This window comes from Entelurus aequoreus, linkage group LG16 (assembly GCF_033978785.1).
Source record: "Entelurus aequoreus isolate RoL-2023_Sb linkage group LG16, RoL_Eaeq_v1.1, whole genome shotgun sequence".
NCBI classification, from domain to species: Eukaryota; Metazoa; Chordata; class Actinopteri; order Syngnathiformes; family Syngnathidae; genus Entelurus; species Entelurus aequoreus.
Window position 1 is genome coordinate 40301932 of NC_084746.1, and position 23469 is coordinate 40325400.

At 40.1% G+C, this 23469-nt stretch overlaps 1 protein-coding gene across 6 annotated transcripts in view; it reads right to left on the bottom strand.

The window, feature by feature from the left end:
- The window catches only part of fgf12a (fibroblast growth factor 12a), a 105132-nt gene that overhangs the window by 36554 nt on the left and 45109 nt on the right, over positions 1 to 23469 (bottom strand). For all 6 annotated transcript variants that reach the window (XM_062022839.1, XM_062022838.1, XM_062022841.1 and 3 more), the window contains one exon: positions 19227 to 19337. In XM_062022839.1, the coding sequence (XP_061878823.1) occupies positions 19227 to 19337 (111 nt within the window). The remainder of the gene's footprint in view (positions 1 to 19226; positions 19338 to 23469) is intronic.

Here is a 23469-nt window from a genome sequence, read left to right on the forward strand (position 1 = left end):
CAGTAGTGCTCCTTAGCTGTTGGTGTGAAGCTCATGGGTGTTACACTGTCGGTTACACTAATGCTGTTGTACTGTTGTTCCAACAGTGGTTCTGCAGCTGCTGTGTTGGGTTCTACACTCAAAGAAAGCTATGTTTTCCTTCCAATTTCTCATGCACTCCAAATGTTCTGTCTCCTTCACCTTGTTGTCAACTTTGTAGCACTTTCAGATCCTGTTTGATTACAAGTGCATTAAAAATTAAATGTATTATTATTATCTATATATGTATATTTTTACCGGTATTTTTGTTAAAACATTAAGGGTCAAAGGCTGACTTTTTTGTCATTCCAGGACATTTTTACTGTAGGTTTAGCCATGACTGATGCTGTGTTTTTACATGATTTTTCTTAAGAAGGATTTTTTTTCATGTTAAATTTTAGAATTATTTCCCAGGTGTACGATACACCGGCAGTTATCCAAAAAATGCTTCCAAGCCAAATATGACATAAAAGTTTTTTTTTGGTTTTTTTGCTCAAATCTCTCAATAAACTTTAGCTCTAAACAATTATACCGAACATATAATGTTGTTTTTTTTTTTTATTTGAACTTGGGTTTGAAAATGAACAAGTGAACTCATGTGAATCACCACAATAATCATGTATAAACGCACATTAATCACTAAATTCATTTTGACCACGGATGCTTATTTCTCCAAACTGTGGACAGTTACCTGAACGGGGGCGTGGCTTGTTGTGCAGGCAGTGATCAGGTGCATACAACAATGCCAAGATGAGTGAGGTGACTGATTACAAAATACACTCTGACAGGACTTTAGATCAATTGTTTGCCAAGTTTTGAGCGAATAAATTACGTAAGTAAAACAATTTTTTTTTTACATTTTAAAAATGTTTTATTATGACATTCTGACACTGATTTATCTAAAAAATGTGGTTTTAAGATCATTTAAATTAAGCAAGCGAGTAATAGCCTGTGATTATTCAAAAGTGTGATTACCGTATTTTTCTGGACTATAGGCTGCTACTTTTTTCCAACAAACTTTGGAGCTTATAAAACAGTGCGGCTAATTCATGGATTTTTCTTCGCTAACGGCCATAATGTTTTGCATTCAACAAATAGGTATCATATTACACCGGCAAAGACGCAGACAGATGTTATTGTTTGTGCTATGGCGCCATTTTTTGGACGAGTTTGCCCACTGTAGGTGCTGCAGGTTGAAAATAAACTTCCCGTCCCCGGCGTTTCGGCTCAAAAAGATTCTTCATTCATCACTCCAAGCGACGTTTGGAAGTTTTACAATATAACTTAAACAATTCATACTTGGTTAACTCTTAATGTATGATGTCTGTGGGAGTGTTTTAATGCAAATTTGTACGCGCTATCGTAACGTAATCAAGCTAGCATCGTTAGCATCAGTGAATATCTTCCAAAATTTTGTGGGTGCGGCTTAAATACCGGTGGACTATATAACCTGGTAAGTACGGCAATCTGATTTTAAAAATTCATTGTTTGACTGCACTAATTTCAACTCTTTAAAGTAGGAATGTCCGATAATATCGGACTGCCGATGATATGCGCCGATAAATGCTTTAAAATGTAATATCGGAAATGATTGGTATCGGTTTCAAAATTATCGGTATCGGTTTCAAAAAGTAAAATTTATGACTTTTTAAAACGGCGCTGTGTACACGGACGTAGAGAGAAGTACAGAGTGCCAATAAACCTTAAAGGCACTGCCTTTGCATGCCGGCCCAGTCACATAAAAACTACGGCTTTTCACACACACAAGTGAATGCAAAGCATACTTGGTCAACAGCCATACAGGTCACACTGAGGGTGACCGTATAAACAACTGTAACACTGTTACAAACATGCACCACACTGTGAACCCACACCAAACAAGAATGACAAACACATTTCGGGAGAACATCCGTACCGTAACACAACATAAAAACAACAGAACAAATACCCAGAACCCCTTGCAGCACTAACTCTTCCTGGACACTACAATATACACCCCCCGGCTTTGTAGATAATTATAATTGAATGTCCCCAGAATATACAAAAAAATACATGTATAGGGTATTATACATGTATTATATGTATTTGAGGGACGCAAACAGACTGGACAAGTTGGTAGAGAAGGCCAGTAACGTGGTGGGAGTGGAGCTAGACTCTCTGGCGGTGGTGTCAGAGAGGAGAAGTCTAGCAAAACTCCTAGCCATTATGGACAACACCTCCCACCCACTACACTCGGACCTTGCAGAGAGAATGAGCACGTTCAGTGGAAAGCTCAGACTCCCAAAATGCAACACGGACTGACACAGGAGATCCTTCATACCGACAGCCATCAGACTGTATAATGCATATGTTCCTTAATGCACTTAAATGTAGAGTATATGTAGAATATATTTATGTTATTTATATATTATATATATATCATATATATTATATTATATTAATTATTTATTTATATTTATTATTGTCTATTGTGGTGCTGAATTTCCCCCAGGGATCAATAAAGTACTTTCTATTCTATTCTATTCTATCTATTATGTGACTTGTGTGAATTATATTTATATAGCGCTTTTCTCTAGTGACTCAAAGCGCTTTACCTAGTGAAACCCATTATTTAAGTTACATTTAAACCAGTGTGGGTGGGCACTGGGAGCCGGTGGGTAAAGTGTCTTGCCCAAGGACACAACGGCAACGACTAGGATGGCGGAAGTGGGGATCGAACCTACAAACCCTCAAGTTGCTGGCACGGCCGCTCGACCAACCGAGCTACGCCGCCCCGATATATATAATGAGTTTTAAATTTCAGTATCAACAGCCTTGCTCCAGTTATTGTCTACTTCTCTGCCTCCTGTGTACAGTTGTAATAAATATACACACTGGCTATATAAATACATGTATTTTAGTTTCATGGAATCCCTCTACATAGTCCATCTCCACCATCGTCCTCTTCATTTGCCTAACGGGAGCTTATTATTGACTGATAAAAAAAAAAGTAATGTCCGCTGAAATTGCATACAGTGACATTTATATTGTTACATTATGAACGCTTTAGCGTATAAAATACACCAATTATAAAGAAAAGAAATGCTATGGTGTCGAATGTGTCAGACAAAAGAAGATCCCCCCCAATACATCAGCACAAACTAATACAAGAAAACATTCAGCTATTCTGCTTTATCACAATAACTTTCATCAGATTTGACTGAGTCTGCAACATAAGCACGGCGCCTCACAGCCTTTATCGCCTTGCGTTATCACAAATGCTGATTGGCGCCAGAGTGCTGCAATAAAAAACACTGACCAGCAGAATTGACTCAGGTCTAAATATGTAAAACCGTTGGAAACACGACATAATGGCGAGTTGTCATCAATCACAGCGAGATGCCCAGTGATGACAGCACATCTGAATATTCTCAAGAAAGCAGCAAAGTGTAAGTAGTTCAAGAAGATGACCTCAACTCTCCTTCAGCATGTTCATGGCGGCAAAGATAAAATGGTGATTATTAGAAATTCTCATCATCCAGGTCGTTGGTTATCTGGAAATGTCACATTTGCTTCTTTTCCATTCATTAAAGCTCTGATTCACAGCTACCTCTGTGCTACCTGCTACTGAATGCAGGACAGGACTGTGACTTTCATGGGCTCTGCTTCTGCATGGAGAAACCTTCTCTATGCCAGGGGTGTCCAACTCATTTAAGCTCAGGGGCCGCATGGAGGAAAATCTATTCCCACGCGGGCCGGACTGGTCATAATCATTTAAAAATAAAGACAACTTCAAACTTGTTTTCTTTGTCTTGCTTCGGCCAGAAAAAGAAAAACCTTTCTCAACCAGCTATTGCAAGGAATTTAGGGATTTCACCATCTACGGTCCGTAATATCATCAAAGGGTTCAGAGAATCTGGAGAAATCACTGCACGTAAGCAGCTAAGCCCGTGACCTTCGATCCCTCAGGCTGTACTGCATCAACAAGCGACATCAGTGTGTAAAGGATATCACCACATAGGCTCAGGAACACTTCAGAAACCCACTGTCAGTAACTACAGTTGGTCGCTACATCTGTAAGTGCAAGTTAAAACTCTTCTATGCAAGGCAAAAACCGTTTATCAACAACACACAGAAACGCAATCGGCTTCGCTGGGCCTGAGCTCATCTAAGATGGACTGATACAAAGTGGAAAAGTGTTCTGTGGTCTGACGAGTCCACATTTCAAATTGTTTTTGGAAACTGTGGACGTTGTGTCCTCCGGACCAAAGAGGAAAAGAACCATCCGGATTGTTATAGGCGCAAAGATGAAAAGCCAGCATCTGTGATGGTATGGGGGTGTATTAGTGCCCAAGACATGAGTAACTTACACATCTGTGAAGGCGCCATTAATGCTGAAAGGTACATACAGGTTTTGGAGCAACATATGTTGCCATTCAAGCAACGTTACCATGGACGCCCCTGCTTATTTCAGCAAGACAAAGCCAAGCCACGTGTTACATCAATGTGGCTTCATAGTAAAAGAGTGCGGGTACTAGACTGGCCTGCCTGTAGTCCAGACCTGTCCCCCATTAAAAATGTGTGGCGCATTATGAAGCCTAAAATACCACAACGGAGACCCCCGGACTGTTGAACAACTTAAGCTGTACATCAAGCAAGAATGGGAAAGAATTCCACCTGAGAAGCTTAAAAAATGTGTCTCCTCAGTTCCCAAACATTTACTGAGTGTTGTTAAAAGGAAAGGCCATGTAACACAGTGGTGAACATGCCCTTTCCCAACTACTTTGGCACGTGTTGCAGCCATGAAATTCTAAGTTAATTATTATTTGCAAAAAAAATAAATAAAGTTTGCGTTTGAACATCAAATATGTTGTCTTTGTAGTGCATTCAATCGAATATGGGTTGAAAATGATTTGCAAATCATTGTATTCCGTTTATATTTACATCTAACACAATTTCCCAACTCATATGGAAACAGGTTTTGTATATTCTTGGGTAGTTTGCTTTGTGTATAATTTTAGCTGTTTGCAAATTCACTATGTAGTGGAATTTCAATAAATAAAGGGTTTGTATGTTCTCTATATCCAACATTATGTATTATTCTAACTGATCTTTTTTGTAACACTGTTAATGAATGAAGTGTACTTTTGTAGTTCCCCATATGTCTACACAATAACTCAGATATGGCAGTTCACCATTAAAGACATGTTTGGAAAAGCAACCGAGTGTTTCCTCAAACCGTTGCATTGGTGACATCCACAACTGCCACAACAAATTCATTTATCATCATTCAAATATTACAATTATGATATAAACAAAACAATTGACACCATAATAGCCAAATTAAAGGTAACATAACTACAAAATTAACCAGTGTGAACATGCTAGATTTAAGCATAAAATAAAATAGAACGAACAACAAATGTAGAAACACACATTTTTAGAAAGGAGTTCAGGGTGCGCATTGTGCCGTCCACCAATTGCAAGCACTGCACAGAACTCTAACTACTTCAAAGATGATGGTCATGTTGACTTAAGTCTTTGCATCTTACTGGGGGTGTAACGGTACGTGTATTTGTATTGAACCGTTTCGGTACGGGGGTTCCGGTTCGGTTCGGTTGTGTACCGAACGAGTTTCCACAAGAACATATTAAGTAGCCGCCTAAGCTAAAGTCTTAACAAGCTGCTCTGCTTTCTGCCTCTGTCTCCTACACAGCACCCAGCATTGTCCCACCCACACAACAATCTGATTGGTTACAACCTTAGCGGTAACAGCCAATCAGCAGTGCGTATTCAGAGCGGTAACAGCCAATCAGCAGTGCGTATTCAGAGCGCATGGAGTCAGTGCTTCTGCGGTGGGGTTAGCAGGTAGGTGTTTAGCAGGTGAGCATCAGGCAGCAGACTCTCCCCAAATTAAAATAAACACCTCCCAGTCAACTACTAGTAACATCACTATGAGCCCGTTGACGTTCTAGAAACTTAAACTGCAGCTCAGTCCTAGCTTGAGGTGAAGGCTAATTAGCTTTTAGCGTAACGTTAGCTCATTTTGCGGTGTGTGTGTTAGCTCATTGTGCGGTGTGTGTGTGTTAGCTCATTGTGCGGTGTGTGTGTATGTGTGTGTGTGTGTGTAATCATTAGTAATGTAGCAGCCTAGTTTTGAATGGCAGGGTCCCTGTTATCACATGTTGATAAAAATATAACATTTACATAATAAAAATCAACTACAGGCTTCCCAAATGCTGTAATAAATTAAGCATGATGAGTTGACTTGAAACTGTTTAATGTTGCACTTTTTATATGTAGAAGAAACGTTTTGTCATTTTATTTAATCTGAGCAACAACTTGAGGCAGTTTAATGTTGATTAACGTGGGCAGAATTATTATAGTGTTCCCAATGTTAAAAGGATAAAGCTATTGTTTACAAATTTGGTAAATAAATAACCAAAACATTTACATTTTGTTGTTTTCTTACCGTACCGAAAATGAACCGAACCGTGACCTATAAACCGAGGTACGTACCAAACCAAAATTTTTGTGTGCCGTTACACCCCTACATCTTACTGTTTCGTTATTTTATCTGTTGAGTGGATAATTTACTTTTTTTTTTTTAATGGTAATGTGCGTCGCTACAGCATTAGTCTGCTGCCAACCTCAACAGGAGCAGCTCTAATTGCTTGCACCTGCATTGATTGGAGTAGCGGCAGCCAATCCAGAGGGCTCTTGAAGTCAGCTGACACGTCATCCTAAACAGTGTGATGTGGGTTACACTGCTATTGCGACATCTAGTGGACACATTAAGAACAGCAGTTTCTTTCACGAAAAAATTGCAGCTCATTTTTATACTTCGCAAACTCATTTTGCGGGCCGGATTTAACCTGTTCTTTATCAGGCCCGCTGGCCGTATGTTTGACACCCCTGGTCTATGCACTGCAGGTTTCCTGTATTGTGCAGTATGATGATCGTTAGCAAGTGGTGATGGGTACTATCGGATAAAGCCGGAGGCGACGTGCCAACACAAGACTGTCCTCCGAGGAGATTGGATTTCGCTCAATAAATATCGACTTTTGCTCCGGACCGTGGATGGCTGATGCAGCTGATTGACACGGGCAACTGTTGCAGTAATGTACCCTTGAGGCACGGGCATTACAAAAGCCATAATGCCAGTCTAAATGAAAGACTCTGGGGCCTTTGAATGGCTTACATATATGTTCTGGTGTCCCTTGGTTACCCTCTGTCTGTTCTCACTAAAAACTCCATTCCCTGTCCTACACGGCCACATTTGTCACTCTGATGGCTGCATGTGCCTCTCTTGCACTTCTGTTCAGTATCCCTCGCAATTCCCTCTTTTCAAACATGTCTGCAAGAAGGCTTGCCATAGAGGGACACTGCATATTAGGATAGTTTGCAAAAGCTAGCGTTCCAGTTATTTGGACCCTGTGTTCTAAATAAGCATACAGTTGTGGAATGTTGATGTTATGCAACAAAACACCCAAAAGTGTGTACACTTCTCACATTTCAGAGACTTATACCGTTGCAATACTTGCCTTTATTCATGCTTGAATGACACTTGTGCTTCTAGCTCAGTGACTAATGAACAGGCTGCCTGCTCAAGCCTTTAGAAATAGTAGACAGACATGTCCTGACAACAATCCCCACTGATTGAGAGCCACTAGGCTAAAAGCCCAGGCTATCAATCCAGTGACCAGTGCAGCAGCTGTACACTGACTCCTATAGGTTTGAACCAAGTTTTATAGCAGTGTACCTTGAAAGGTTCCAGGGAAATGGTTGAATAAGAGTGGTGTACTCACCACAAAGGGTAACTTTAGGGTGATTAGGGATGGGTACTGAAACCCGGTTCCACAATGGCACCGGTGAAAAAGCTATCGGTTACCCATTTAGGTGGTAAATAAAAGCAGACCCAGCCTCCTAAAACAAGTGCTTGAATGTGATATTCTACAAGTACCATATTTTTCTAACAATAAAGCGCACTTAAAATCCTTTAATTTCTTCAAAATTAGACAGTGCGCCTCATAACCTGGTGCGCCTAATGTACGCATTAATTGTAGTTGTGCTTACCGACCTCAAAGCAATTTTATTTGGTACATGGTGTAATGATAAGTCTGACAAATAGATGGCAGTCACACATAAGAGATATGTGTGGATTGCAGGTTGACGCCTGTTCAATATAGTATGCTAGCAAGCAAGACCAAAACTGATGTTTCATTGACAAAATAGAACATTACACAGGTCACTCAAAAATCTGTCAAAATGTTTTAGTATGACTTTGCTAAGCTGCGAAGCCACATTGCTTGATGGAACACGGAGCATTACAGCTACCATAGTCAGACATACTGTGCTTCAACGTACGTTACTATTATGGTGAGTGGATAAGGAACCAAAAATGGCACCTATTAGGAGACATATTATGTGGCGTTTTGTTTCGCAATATTATGCAAAATGAACTTTTCTTACCTATTGGTACTTGCTGATGTGTGTTTAGGATCTGCACAAGTCCCGAAAATGTACGCCGTAGTCAATGAGCTCTTTCTTTTTCTCTATCTTCTTGTTGTGGGGCATTCATCCTCCGCTGTTGCCATTTCTCATGCAAAGTAGCGTACAGTTCTAACTTGTAAAGTGTCCGCCCTGAGATCGGTAGGTTGGAGTTCAAATCCCAGCTGAGTCATACCAAAGACTATAAAAATGGGACCCATATCCTCCCTGCTTGGCACTCAGCAACACGGGTTGGAGTTGGGGGTTAAGTCACCAAAATGATTCCCGGGCGCGGCGCCGCTGCTGCCCACTGCTCCCCAAGGGGATGGGTCAAATGCAGAGGACAAATTTCACCACATCTAGTGTGTGTGACAATCATTGGTATCTTTAATCTTTAATCTTTATCTGTCAGTAGACTCGCTATGGAAGCGCTAAAAACTACCAGTACAACAAAGATGACGGGGAGAAGAGGCTGTCGAAGTGGAGGCACGTGAATAAGACCGCCCACAAAACGGCACATCCAGAAGAGACGGACAGAAAGCGACTTGAAGATGGTGTGTAAAACATAATCTATGCAACATTATGACCAAAGAACCACCATTACATGTTATGTAGACCACAAGGAAGTGTTTTTAAATGTAGAAAAAAAAGTCATAATATGACCTCTTTAATGTGCCTTATAATTGGTGTGCCTTTTGTATGAAAATAGACCCGTTCATCGACAGTGCGCCTTATAATCTAGTGCGCCTTAAGGTCTGAAAAATACGGTAACATAATTGAAGTAATGTACCGTCCCGATAGAAGCACACAAAGTCTGAGGCTCTTTTTAAACGTTATTGCCGACCTTAACATGCCAACAGCAGCCCTCATATGCAAGCCAGGAGCCACAACAACAACAACAACAACAACAACACTTCCTCATGATGCACCATTTAAGGTTACGGCAAGCGAGATTGCATTTACCCATGCCCGGAATTATGAGTATTAAACATAGCAACACAAGGAATTGTATTTCTTATTTTTGAATGTATTACTTAGTTATTGTTTCATTTCTATAAGTTACTGGTCCATTCAACTTGAATGACACAAAATTCCATAAAATATAAAAAGTCACTGTATGTTTGTTTTTTTTACAAACATCTGCTTTTGATTTCTGTTTTGTAAGCAAACAACTGTTATTTCTCTATGAATTGCTTTTTGTATTCAATCAATTCTACTGTTATTGCTTATGGAAATGTGTCAGGATTTTTAGAAAAGCGCTTCCATTAACATTACTTTCCACTTTTTAACCGGCACTGGTTTTAAAGTACCGATTTTGTACAAGTATCGGTTCAAATGTAAAGGATACATATCCCTAAAGATGAGTCAGTATGTGTTGTGTTCCAAACTGTGTTTTAAAATCAACCTTTCTTCAATTGGCTTCATGCATCTTTACAGGGACACCTAAATGTGGAGGGGAGAAGGAAATGGTGCAACCAATGCTTGAATGTTACATCACTGACTTTAGGTACTACCACTTTTTCTTTTTTAATTCTCACCCTCAACATTTTTAACAGAGAGGTATTTAGAAAAACTGAGGTAGATGAAACAACTCCCTAAACTCCAGACATTCTCTGTGCATCTCACATAACATCTAGATCAGTGATTCTCAAACTGTGGTATGTGTACCACTAGTGGCACGCCAAGGAATCACTTAATTGAATATTTAAACACAGTCAGTATGTGTCCATGCACAAAATTAGTCCGATTTCTCAAATAGTTCAGGTCTAAATGAGCCTGCTACGGCCCATGGAAACATCTTAATCAGACAGAGTTCTGTTTTTGAAAAGTGGGACTAACACACCTGTATTATGCGATTGGGAACCAGGTCTCGCAAGGTGGTGTTTGTGGCCGTAGAGGGCACTTGGTATCACACGTGCACCAGTCTCAACGTGCGGGATATAACCCGGAAGCAGATACCATTCAATAAAAACAGAACAACAATTGTGATGAAGACTGTTAATTAAAAGAACAGAACATTTTCAAGTGCATCGATGGTAGAAAAAAAAGAAACTGAGATTTATTTAAGAAGGTAGTTAAGGAAATGTAAAATGACGGCTTAATTCGGACTTCCAAACGGAATATGACTGAGATGAAAGATATTGGAACAGGTATATTAAAGGTGAATAATACAGCGTTTGTGCACTCCAAACTGATGCATGTTCCACACAACGGGCAAGATAGTCCAGAACAATAGCAACCTTCCTCTGGATATCACCAACGCTCTTTTCCTTCATATTTAAAACTCCTTCCATCAATCCACAGAGCCTTTTGAATGAACTCTGAGACATTCAAAAGTTTTGTTTCCCTGATTTTCGTCCAAAATTTCCTTCAAAAAAAACTCTTCCGCCGGTCTGGTAGTAGCGTCATGTTGGTAGCACAATCCAACATCATTTCTTGATGCTGATTGATTGATTGATTGAGACTTGTATTAGTAGGTTGCACAGTGAAGTACATATTCCGTACAATTGATCACTAAATGGTAACACCCGAATAAGTTTTTCAACTTGTTTAAGTCGGGGTCCACTTAAATTGATTCATGATACAGATATATACTATCAGATATATACTATCATCATAATACAGTCATCACATAAGATAATCACATTGAATTATTTACATTATTTACAATCCGGGGTGTGGAGGGGGGGGTTAGGTTTGGTTGTTATCATCAGTCATCAACAATTGAGAACAGAGAAATGGATATTGGAACAGTGTAGGTCTGACTTGGCATAAGAAAAAGTATCTACATTTGATTGTCTACATTTGATTGTTAACAATCCGGGGAGGGTGTTAGTTTAGAGTTGTAGCTGCCTGGAGGTGTACCTTAATTGCGGTTTTGAAGGAGGATAGAGATGCCCTTTCTTTTATACCTGTTGGGAGCACATTCCACATTGATGTGGCATAGAAAGAGAATGAGTTAAGACCTTTGTTAGATCGGAATCTGGGTTTAACATGGTTAGTGGAGCTCCCCCTGGTGTTGTGGTTATGGCGGTCATTTACGTTAAGGAAGTAGTTTGACATGTACTTCGGTATCAGGGAGGTGTAGCGGATTTTATAGACTAGGCTCAGTGCAAGTTGTTTTACTCTGTCCCAACCCTGAGCCAGCCCACTTTGGAGAAGTGGGTAGGAGTGAGGTGGGATCTGGGGTGGAGGTCTAGAAGTAATCTGACTAGTTTCTTCTGGGATGTTTGGAGTTTAGATTTGAGGGTTTTGGAGGTGCTAGGGTACCAGGAGGTGCATGCGTAATCGAAAAAGGGTTGAACGAGAGTTCCCGCTAGAATCCTCATGGTGCTTTTGTTGACCAGAGAGGAGATTCTATAGAGAAATTTCGCTCGTTGGTTGACCTTTTTGATTACCTTGGTTGCAATTTTAATTTATTTTGTCTGCTATTTAACATCAGCATAACCATTAGATACCTAATATTTGTAATATGTGCCAATATTACAGCGGACATCACTTAAATCAAGCTGTAAGGATCCGCAGATCGCTAGTGTGACGTCATTGGTCAAACGGAAAAGGAATTAATGTATCCGCACTAAAATGAAATAGTGCCCCCCAGTGTACGGGAGGCACATGGCGTATGACCAATAGTCACATTAGAGAAAGTGCATGGACACTTGGACTGCACACGTAGGTGTGAAAATACAACAAAAAGAACTATTTGAGAAATCAGACTCATTTAGTGCATGGAAACGTAGTGACTGTTACTGTTCAAACTGTGTGTGATGTTATAGTAGCCAAAAATATTCCATAGATGGATAGATGGATAGATAGATAGATAGATAGATAGATAGATAGATAGATAGATAGATAGATAGATAGATAGATAGATAGATAGATAGATAGATAGATAGATAGATAGATAGATAGATAGATAGATAGATAGATAGATAGATAGATAGATAGATAGATAGATAGTACTTTATTGATTCCTTCAGGAGAGTTCCCTCAGGAACATTTCAATTCCAGCAGCAGTGTACAGAATTGAGTTTGAATTTAAAAAAGTAAAAAGTAAATAATGGGAGTATAAATGGAAATAAAATAGAAACTATAACAATAAGAATAAAAAGAAAAAGAAAAAGCAACAATAAGAGTAAAAATATAACAGTATATATATATATATATATATATATATATATATATATATATATATATATATATATATATATATATATATATATATATATATATATACAGTATATATATATAACAGTAAAAATAAGAATATAACAAGAGAAACTAGGCAGTAGTGACCATGTTATGAAAATGTATTGCACTGTTATTGCACTGTTTTTTGTTGCAGTTTTTTTCAGTATTGTTATTGTTTTGCATCCCATGTCATCCTAGTTCCCCCTCTCCCAGAGAGGAGTTGTACAGTCTGATGGCGTGTGGGACAAAGGACTTTTTTAGTCTATTAGTCCTGCACTTGGGATGAAGCAGTGAACATGCTCCTCTGGCTACTGATATTAACGGTATGCGGAGGGTGACTGGCATCATCCATGATGCTCAGTAGTTTTTATGAAATAAATACAATTGTTAAATAAAACCTCTGCCTTGTTCTTAATGAAAACTTAGGCCTACTACGCTCCTGTATTTTAATGTTGTTATGGTGGTACTTGGAGAGCCAAGTGTTTTCTGAGGTGGAAAAAGGTTTGAGAATCAATCAATCAATCAAAGCTGACGTACATAGCCCTTAATCACAAGTGTCTCAAAGGGCTGCACAAGCCACAACTACATCCTCTGTCCAGATCCCCCATCAGGGCAAGAAAAAACTCAAACCAATGGGAAGAACGTGAAACCCTGGAAAGGACTGCAGATGTGGGCACCCCCCACCTATCCCCACCTTGGACGACCGGTGCAATGGATGCCAGTGGATACGGTTAATAATGTAAGGGTCCAGTCCATAGTGGGGCCAGCAGGGGATCCTCTTGCATGTAGACAAGTCGGAGCGCCGAGACGTCATCGACTGAACTACTGGTCTAACTAGGTCAAATATGACTGCGTCATGCGTGTGTTGAAACAAGTGGTCTAGTTATTTGTGTTTCATTCCATCCATCACCTGCAAGCATCAGACTGGTGTCATAAGCAGGAATATATTTGAGTTGCATGTACCGAGTTAATAACATCTCTGATCTGAACATGGGTGTAAATTAATAGAATAAGGTTTCAGTGTTAGCAGGCCGGATATTTAGCACTCTATTAGAGGCGCCATGTAGCATACTGGTTACTATACATTTTAAAATGATGCCTTGCAGTCAGGTCATACTCTTAAAATACAGCAAATAATTTAAAAAAAAGGTGCCAGTGTAACCTGAATGACCCTCAGGGACATTGATTTTGCAGAACCTCCCTCCAAAAATAAATGACTGTTTCCATGTGCTGTTGCAGGTCATAGAGGAGGGTAATCTATTATTCAAATAATCCCAATCAATACATTGGTGTTGGATGTGAATGCTGAACTCATTTGATTTTCCCCCTCTTCTTTCTTTTTTGTGTCTCCTGTCGAACTGTCTGAGCTTGCGGCATCACGTATGGAGAATTATTTATTGGGTACAAACGGAGAAGGATGGTATTTTTAGTTTCATGCGGCTGAATTATTCACCGCGGCCGTTCATCTCTGGACTGACATCGCTGCTTCACAACAGGATTACCACCAGGCGGGGAAGCCCTCAACATACTACAAAAACCTTTAGGATACAACTGATGCCCCAAAATGGAAATGGATTCCAAGGGCACAGAATGAACAATGTTTTTTTGCTGAACCCTCTTTCCACTTTTTGCACTCACCATTTTTCTTCTCAACACCCTGCTTTGACAATAATATATAAAAGGTTCTCACTATCCTTGTAAAACATTGCACCAACGACAGAGAGAGCTTGTTCGTTCCACTAGAAGGCTGCTAGGGATCTAGAAGCTTTGGCAAGATGTTTTCAGACAAGAAAAATCATGACGGGTTCCTTGTTTGGCTTCACTCCAGACGAGGAGAGCATCACTGGCATATTGTTTCCTTTATTCTTCTCCGCCTCCAAAACAAAAGCCTGTGCACTGGAGCCTCTTACACTTTCTGTTCAGAGAGGATAGTGGGTTGAGGTTTTCTCATAAGAATCTATTGAATTTGAAGTATTGTAATCAAACTTACAAAACCTTTGAAAACTATACAGGCAAAGTTTTAAGTAAGTGTCATTCAAGTCTAAAAATAAGTTAACAATTGTATAACTGAACTTTAAAAGACTTAGGGCTTGATTTACTAAGATCCAAATACCACACGGTAAACAGCGTGTGCAGTCTATAAAATAGCATGTACTATTAGTGGGCGACTAAGACTGTGTGCAATTTTAAAGCCTTATTTAAATGAGGATTTTGTGTGTACTGTCCTGCTCCTACCTGTGGCATTTTGTAATGTTTTCAAACATGCAAGAGACATCTACCACTTTTTATGGGCATTTTAAAAGCAGTCGTGCAGTGCATCTACATTGACACCAAAGGTATGCGCTCATTGGAGACACAAAAAAATTCATTCATAAAGAAGTTTTTTTTCCATTTAAGAAATGTTTTAATAATTTATATATTCTATGTGAAATAAACAAAGGTACCGTATTTTCCGCACCATAAGCCGCACCTAAAAACCAACATTTTTCTCAAAAGCTGACAGTGCGGCTAATAACCCGGTGCGCCTTATATATGGATTAATATTAATATTTATTTTCATAAAGTTTAGGTCTCGCAACTACGGTAAACAGCCGCCATCTTTTTTCCCCGTAGAAGAGGAAGCGCTTCTTCTTCTACGGTAAGCAACCGCCCCATAGAAGAGGAAGCGCTTCTTCTTCTACTGTAAGCAACCGCCAAGGTGAGCATCCGCCCCCGTAGAAGAAGAAGCGCGCGGATATTACGTTTCATTTCATTTGTGTGTTTCTATAAAGACCACAAAATGGCTCCTACTAAGAGACACGCGTACAAGGTTCCACTGACTTTTGATATTCCTGTGAACCGCACTGTGGATACAACGGGAACACGTACGGTGAATATTCGCACCACAGGGAATGAGAAGTCGTCCTTCACTGTGGTTCTAGCTTGCCATGCTAACGGCCAGAAACTTCCACCCACGGTGATTTTCAAAAGGAAGACCTTGCCAAAAGAGAACTTTCCAGCCGGCGTCATCATAAAAGCTAACTCGAAGGGATGGATGGATGAAGAAAAAATGAGCGAAGAGACCGGGTGACTTTTTTCACGCAGCGCCGTCCCTGTTGATCTACGACTTCATGCGCGTCCACATCACAGATGGTGTCAAAAAACAAGTGAAGCACACCGAAGAAGAATTCGAGGGATTTGTGGATGAGTAATAACTTCAGAAAGTGAGCTTTAAATGTGTATTTTGTGTGTTGTGTGACATTAACGTATGAGCAACGTTGAGTTATTGATGTTGCTATTGCTCTGCACTATTTTGAGTGTTACTATTTTTGTGATTGCAATTTTGCACATTACATTTTGGGAGTGAACAGAGTTGTTAGAACGCTGGTTTGTAATATATTATTAAAGTTTGACTGACCTATCTGACTGTTTTTTTGACATTCCCTTTAGCGTAGCGTAGGTGCGGCTAATAACACGGGGCGGCTAATAGGTAAACAAAGTTTTGAAATATGCCATTCATTGAAGGTGCGGCTTACAACACGGGGCGGCTTATGGTGCGGAAAATACGGTAATTAAAAATGTTTTAAATAACACCAAAACGCATTCACGGAATTGGTTTTATTAAAGTCCTTAAATGATATAGCAACTATAAAGTTATAAAATTATGTAGCTGAATAGGCAATGTGTCTAATATGTTTTATTTCTGACCGTCCAAAATGTTGACACACACACGTGGGAGCGAGGATTCTCGTCTGTCTGTGCAGCGCAAGCACTGATCCTGGAACTGTCAGTTTGCACAACCTTACCACACGTGCTAAATAAAACGCTGAACAGTGCTCGCAAGAAGGTGGTGAGTGTTGATAAACCACATTGCCCGTGCTAAATAATTATATTTGCATCTTCTCCTCCCAGTACTGTGGGCGTTTGGATGATTGGCATATATTTTTGCAAAATAATGAAGACAAAGATGAATAATGGATTGCACCCTTTATTCTGCTCACTTAACAGATGCAACTCACTTTGCACACGTTTAGTAAATCAGCTTTGCGTGTGCTATCAAGTTTGCACATGATTTAGTACACGCAGGCCTCGAGTAAATCCGGCCCCTAATCCTTAAAAGAAAAATGCACTTTTTGGGGAATTTTGCCTGTCATCCACAATCCCTATGTGAGACAAGAACACACCTGTCCTTTTCTATTCGCCGTGTTCTCTCATGAAATACTTTAATTACCGAAACAGGAATGTTGCTGCGAAACTAGACAGTCATTGGATGGATGCTGGTCTGTACGAGTGTATAGATAGTGGGCTGGCGTAGCTGCTGTGATTGGACTATCTGTCTGAGGCTGAATGAGCGAATCAGTATCCATTCTATGCTTCCCTGTGAACTTCTTCTTTGGAGCGCGACGGCTCTGTCTCTTGTGCCATTTAATATTTGGCCTATTCATTATTTCATTATCATTATTATAAAATACATTATTTTATATTGTTGGAATACCAGTGGTAAATGTGTGTTCCATAAATAGTTTTAATATTTGAAGGATAAATATTATTGTGTGCAAAAGTAACACCTTGATTTTAGTGAGGTTAGTACACAGTCACTACCATAAATGCAATGGTAATATTAAATGGTTTCATTTATTTCAGCCTTGGTTTTGTCATTTTTGGTTTCGGCCAAAAAGTTTAATTTCGGTGCATGCATATACAAAACTGCTAGTAAGAGGTGGTTAAAAATGCAGGTAATGGTGATTCATCTATTTTGCCTATAAAACCCTTTTAAAAAAAACACCAACAACATTACATTTAACAAGCTACAACGACTACTCCCTGGCGTAGTGACACAGCGCTATGCTCACACTGCTTCTCCAGCAACTATCAAGAGGTATGCTACTTTAGCTAACTGAGCATCTTCTGATGCTGCTGTATCACCTTTGAGTTTGTCAAGGTTAATGCTGTCTAGGGTATAAATCATGCCTCTCACCTGTACAGTAGAAGATTGTGGCACCAAACTTTGAAATTCCACACTCTACGGAAAATCCCGACCTACTGAAGCAGTAGATACTTGCTCTCTGTCAATTTCTTAACAAATGGAATGCAGCATCAAACCAGACAACATTGCTGGGAAGATGCTCGTTTCCTCCTAGCATTTTTCATCTGAGGAGTGAGGATACTTTTGAATTTACCAGCTCAAGGAGCGCTTAGGTCTAAAAGATACAACCATCCCATCAAGTCGACATCCCTAGTAATGATTGTAGGTGACTGTTTTATTATCTTATTTCAAATGTTTAGCAATAGTGCTGTGTGATGAGTGGTAGCAAACATAGAATGTGCTCTCTTTGTTGTTGTTGTGTTTGAAATCAATGCGCCAAGGGAAGAAGTAGAGATGTCCGATAATATCGGACTGCCGATATTATCGGCCGATAAATGCTTTAAAATGTAATATTGAAAATTATCGGTTTCAAAATGATCGGTATCGGTTTGAAAAAGTAAAATGTATTACTTTTTAAAACGCCGATGTGTACACGGACATAGGGAGAAGTACAGAGCGCCAATAAACCTTAAAGGCACTGCCTTTGCGTGCCAGCCCAGTTACATAATATCTACGGCTTTTCACACACACAAGTGAATGCAATTCATACTTGGTCAACAACCATACAGGTCACACTAAGGGTGGCCGTATAAACAACTTTAACACTGTTACAAATATGCGCCACGCTGTGAACCCACACCAAACAAGAATGACAAACACATTTCGGGAGAACATCTGCACCGTAACACAACAGAACAAACACCCAGAACCCCTTGCAGCACTAACTCTTCCGGGACGCTACAATATATACCCCCCGCTACCCCCCTACGCCTATCCCCCACCTCAACCCCGCCCACCTCAGCCTCCTCATGCTCTCTCAGGGAGAGCATGTCCCAAATTCCAAAGCTGCTGTTTTGAGGCATGTTAAAAAAAATAATGCACTTTGTGACTTCAATAATAAATATGGCAGTGCCATGTTGGCTTTTTTTTCCATAACTTGAGTTGATTTATTTTGGAAAACCTTGTTACATTGTTTAATGCATCCAGCGGGGCATCACAACAAAATTAGGCATATTAATGTGTTAATTCCACAACTGTATATAGCTGTATCGGTTGATATCCGAATCGGTACTTAAGAGTTGGACAATATCGCAATATCTGATATTGGCAAAAAAGCCATTATCGGATATCTCTAGAAAGAAGTTACAGTAGTGTTTAAAATGACCAAAATGTGCCTGCAACATGTGGAGTATATAAAATGTTGGAGGCCTAAGGCAGAATAGATAAAAACCCATGACTTGCATAATAGTCGCCTCGCACTAGTAGTTTTTTTTTGTACTATTAAAATGCACAAAAAAAGGAAATGTGTGTTCTTGTCTCACAAAGGGATTGTGCACAAAATTCCCAAACAAGATAAACCATGGTTCCTTGTCCTATGCTCTAAGACCTTCTCACTTCTGCGAATACGCACTTCATGAAAATATGAGCTGAACATAATGAGATGCAGGACACATCATGATTAATGCATACAGCCAGCACTCACTGTTGTCGCTGTTCTCGTCCTTGCTGCCATCGATGGTTCCGTCCGGCTGCATCTGCAGGTAGAAGCCCTGCTGGCTGAACAGTCGTGTCACGATGCCTTTCAGCTGTGGCTCTGTAACACACACACACACACACGCACACACACGCACACACACGCACACACACGCACGCACACACATTGGGCCAAGCCAGAAACACACAAATCATTTGTCAGACTAGAATGGATGTTTGGATTTCAATGACCACAATAAAATACGTTTGTAGTGGAGGCTGGCACCAAATAAAAACAGAATGTTAGGAATACATTAAATGGAAATAGGGCATCCATTTGTATTCACAATCCGCCCTCTTACTTACTGTTGGCAATCAATAACACTGTCACTAATATTGATCCCTAGGAATATTGCATCTTTGCAGAACCGCTACATGCACATTATTTAGAGTTCACTTATTTTGAACACGGAGATTGAACAAGCAAGGTTGAACGACGGATTCCTTCCCGAGCGGTTTTAATCGAAAAGTTTCCAGAGGTTTTTTTTTTTTCTCATTACAATAACCCTGAACCGACCTCCAACTTTGGGTCTGTGTCATCTGGTGCCTCGCCAGGGTGCTGCTGAAAGCCCTCAAAGCTTCAGGGAAGCAGAGTTGGGGGAACAGATATCAGGTTAAATAACAACAGGACATCTGGCAATGCCGGCCAGAAAACGATGGGCCTGATCTACTAAGATCCAAATACCATGCGCAAAAAATAAGATGGCGTGGTGCCTGTGATCTACTAACACTGTAATTGAAAAGTTGTGCAGAGTCTTATTTAAATAATAATTGTGCGTGCACATTGGTGTTTGTTGTCATGTTAGTACCTGTGTGCCATGTGTTGAACCAGCATTTGTAGCACCTTTTCTGACAACAGAAACGTATTCGGTGCGCGAGGCTGTGGATCACATCACCAACGCATTCGTGCGGAATGACTCAGACGCGAGAAAATGCATAGCGAAAGACATATTTTCATGTAGGCGATATAGTCAAATATTTCCTAAATAATAAAAATGAACGACATTAATAAAAAAAAATGCCGTCAGACACCAAAACGCATTCATTTTAAATCAGCCCTTGAAGTCATCCACCAGCTATAAAATTATAAAAGGAAATTGCTGAACAGACAATGTGTCTAATATTTTGTTGTTTTTGATTGTCCAAAATGTTGACACACAAAGACGTAAGACAGAGGATTCTTGCCTGTCCATCGTTGATCCTGTGTGGAATTGTCAGTTTGCACGTCTTTCTGATATGTGCTAAATAAAACGTGAAATAGTGTTCGCAGAACAGTGATGCTTGTTGATAAATCACATTGCACGTGCTAAATGGTTATATTTGCCTGTTTGTCCTCCCAGTACTGTGGGAGCATGATCAGCATACATTTTGCACATTAATGAAGACAGAGAAGGATTGCACACCTTAGTCTGCTCACTAAACAGACACAATCCACTATGTACGACTACGTTTGGTCGATCAGCTTTGCGTGTGCTATCAGTTTTGCATGTGTTTTAGTACACGCAAACCTTTAATAAAACCTTTATCTTTTCTCTATACAGGTAAAAGATAATACCCCATTTATCTAACATCATCCTGTTCTATAAGGTTTGAGGTTTTGTAATACAATTCTTCTTTTTTCACCCGGGAGTTGATGTTTTCGAGGGGAAGGGAAAGCAGAGAGACAAACAAATCATTTTGTATTCTCTGGCAGGCAAAAGGGCCTAAATGATGCAGATGTGTGGAAGATGTGCTAACATTTGCACCTCTTTTAGGCATAACTCATTCTCACATACAAGAACATGCATAAGTGGACCACATATGCCTAATATCACATTCTGCCAACAAAGCGGCTGAGAATGGCAAATAAGGTTTGCCTCTGCATATTTATGAGAAAGTCGGGGGAGAAAAAATGAAAAAGCAATCCGGCGGTGCTCGGTTCCGACGTATTGAAGAAAAACCATAAGGTAAAATACTCTGCAGCTCCAGTGTTGACTATTTTCATTGTAGTACCAGCTGGAAATGTCTGTTTGGTAGCTAAATGAAAGAATATCAACATAATGTGTGTTCCATAACTAAACTTAGAGGTCAGGCCATTAAAGGGAAGTAACATAAAGCCCCCAATTCCTTTTACTACATCTCCAGAGAGCAGAAGGCTCAAGATGCAGACTACTGAACACGGTTCTTTCAACTTTATGTGGAGCTGATGTCAGCGCATCATGGGCCATCTGCTGCAGGCACAGCAGGACCATGGGGAGGGATGTTGCGTATAGAAGAGTGGACATGACATCAGCCAATGGTTGGTGTGCAACCGCTGTGACACGCTGAATTTGGCAGGTTGCCTTTGTTTCTACATTGTATGGAAATGGACCGATAATTGACAACAAAATGTGATGTTGAAAAAGGCCAGTAAGTCTTGAAAATATATTTCAACTGTTGGGATTGCCCACTGTTGACAATTACAAAAATACAGTGTGTGTTGCTACAGCTTTATTCCACAATGGAATACATGTGTTTTTGTCCTCACGATTCTACAGACAACACCCCATAATGACTGACAATGTGAAAAGTATTATTTTTAAACTTTTGGCAAATTTATTAAAAAATACCAAAAAAAAAATCACATGTACGTAAGTATTCACAGCCTTTGCTCAATACTTTGTTGATGCACCTCTGGCAGAAATTACAGTCTCAAGTCTTTTTGAATACGATGCCACAAACTTGGCACACCTATCTTTGGACAGTTGCAACCATTCCTCTTTGCAGCACTTCTCAAGCTCCATCAGGTTGGATGTGAAGTGTTGGTTGTCATCCAGGATGTCTCTGTACATTGCTGCATTCATCTTAGTCTAGTCAGGGACGTGACCAAGAACCTGATGGTCACTCTGTCAGATCTACAGCAATCCTCTGTGGAGAGAGGAGAACCTTCCAGAAGGACAACCATCTCTTCAGCAATCTACCAATCAGGCCTGTATGGTAGAGTGACCAGACCGAAGCCATTTCTTAGTAAAAAGTTTCCCAACATGCACCTGAAAGACTCTCAGACCATGAGAGACTAAATTCTCTGGTCTGATGAGACAAAGAGTGAAGTCTTTGGCGTGAATGTCAGGCGTCATGTTTGGAGGAAACCAGGCACCGCTCATCACCAGGTCAATACCATCCCTACAGTGAAGCATGGTGGTGGCAGCATCATGGTGTGGGGATGTTTTTTACCTGCAGGAACTGGGAGATTAGTCAGGATAGAGGGAAAGATGAATGCAGCAATGTAGAGAAACATTCCGGATGAAAAGCAATGCTCCCCATCAAATCTGATGGAGTTTGAGAGGTGCTGCAAAGAGGAATGGGTGAAACTGTCCAAAGAAAGTTGTGCCAAGTTTGTGACATCATATTCAAAAAGACCTGAGGCTGCCAACGTGCATCAACAAAGTATTGAGCAAAGGCTGTCAATACTTATGTACATGTGTTTTTTAGTTGCTTTTTTAAATAAATTTGCATCATTTAAAAAAAAAATTCACATTGTCATGATGTAGAATTTGGAGGACAAAAATGAACTCATTGCATTTTGGAATAAGGCTGTAACATAACAACATGCTGAAAAAGTGGAGTGCTGTGAATATTTTCCTAATGCACTGTATGTGCTCTTGTCTCACATATCGAGTGTGAATGACAGTGCTGTTGTGTGTGACAGGTGGGGAAGTTTGACTGGGTTTAGTGCGACTTAACAGAGTAAGAATGTTGAGCAGCTCTGTCGATGTGTGTTTATGCTGGCTGAGTGTCATTGTTACCGCTGTTAATAAAGCATCTGAGAGTGCTTTTACGACCCTGAGTCGACTTCTTCCCTGCAGGTCATTACAATACACTTTCTCACATGCTTACTTTTTGTTTCAATGTGGACTTCCCAGTGAGTTCTACCTTAGTTGGGGGGTTCTCTGCATCTGCAGCATGGGAGAGCCACTTGCGGGGGCTTTGGAGCTAGCTTTGCCATACAATAGGAGGGTTGCATATGACGTCACATACGATTTTTTCTTTATCGCGGCTTAATTGACACGATGGTCAAGCAGATTGAGCGTAGCTTTAAAACAAGTGAGAGAGTGTAAAGTTTGATCAGAAAATGCCGTATTGCTGTTCTGTTCTTGGGTGTTCCAATCGTTTAAATAGAGAGATAGGAAAGAGCTTCTACAGAGTCCCCAAAGAAGTGGTTCATAAAGGTAATA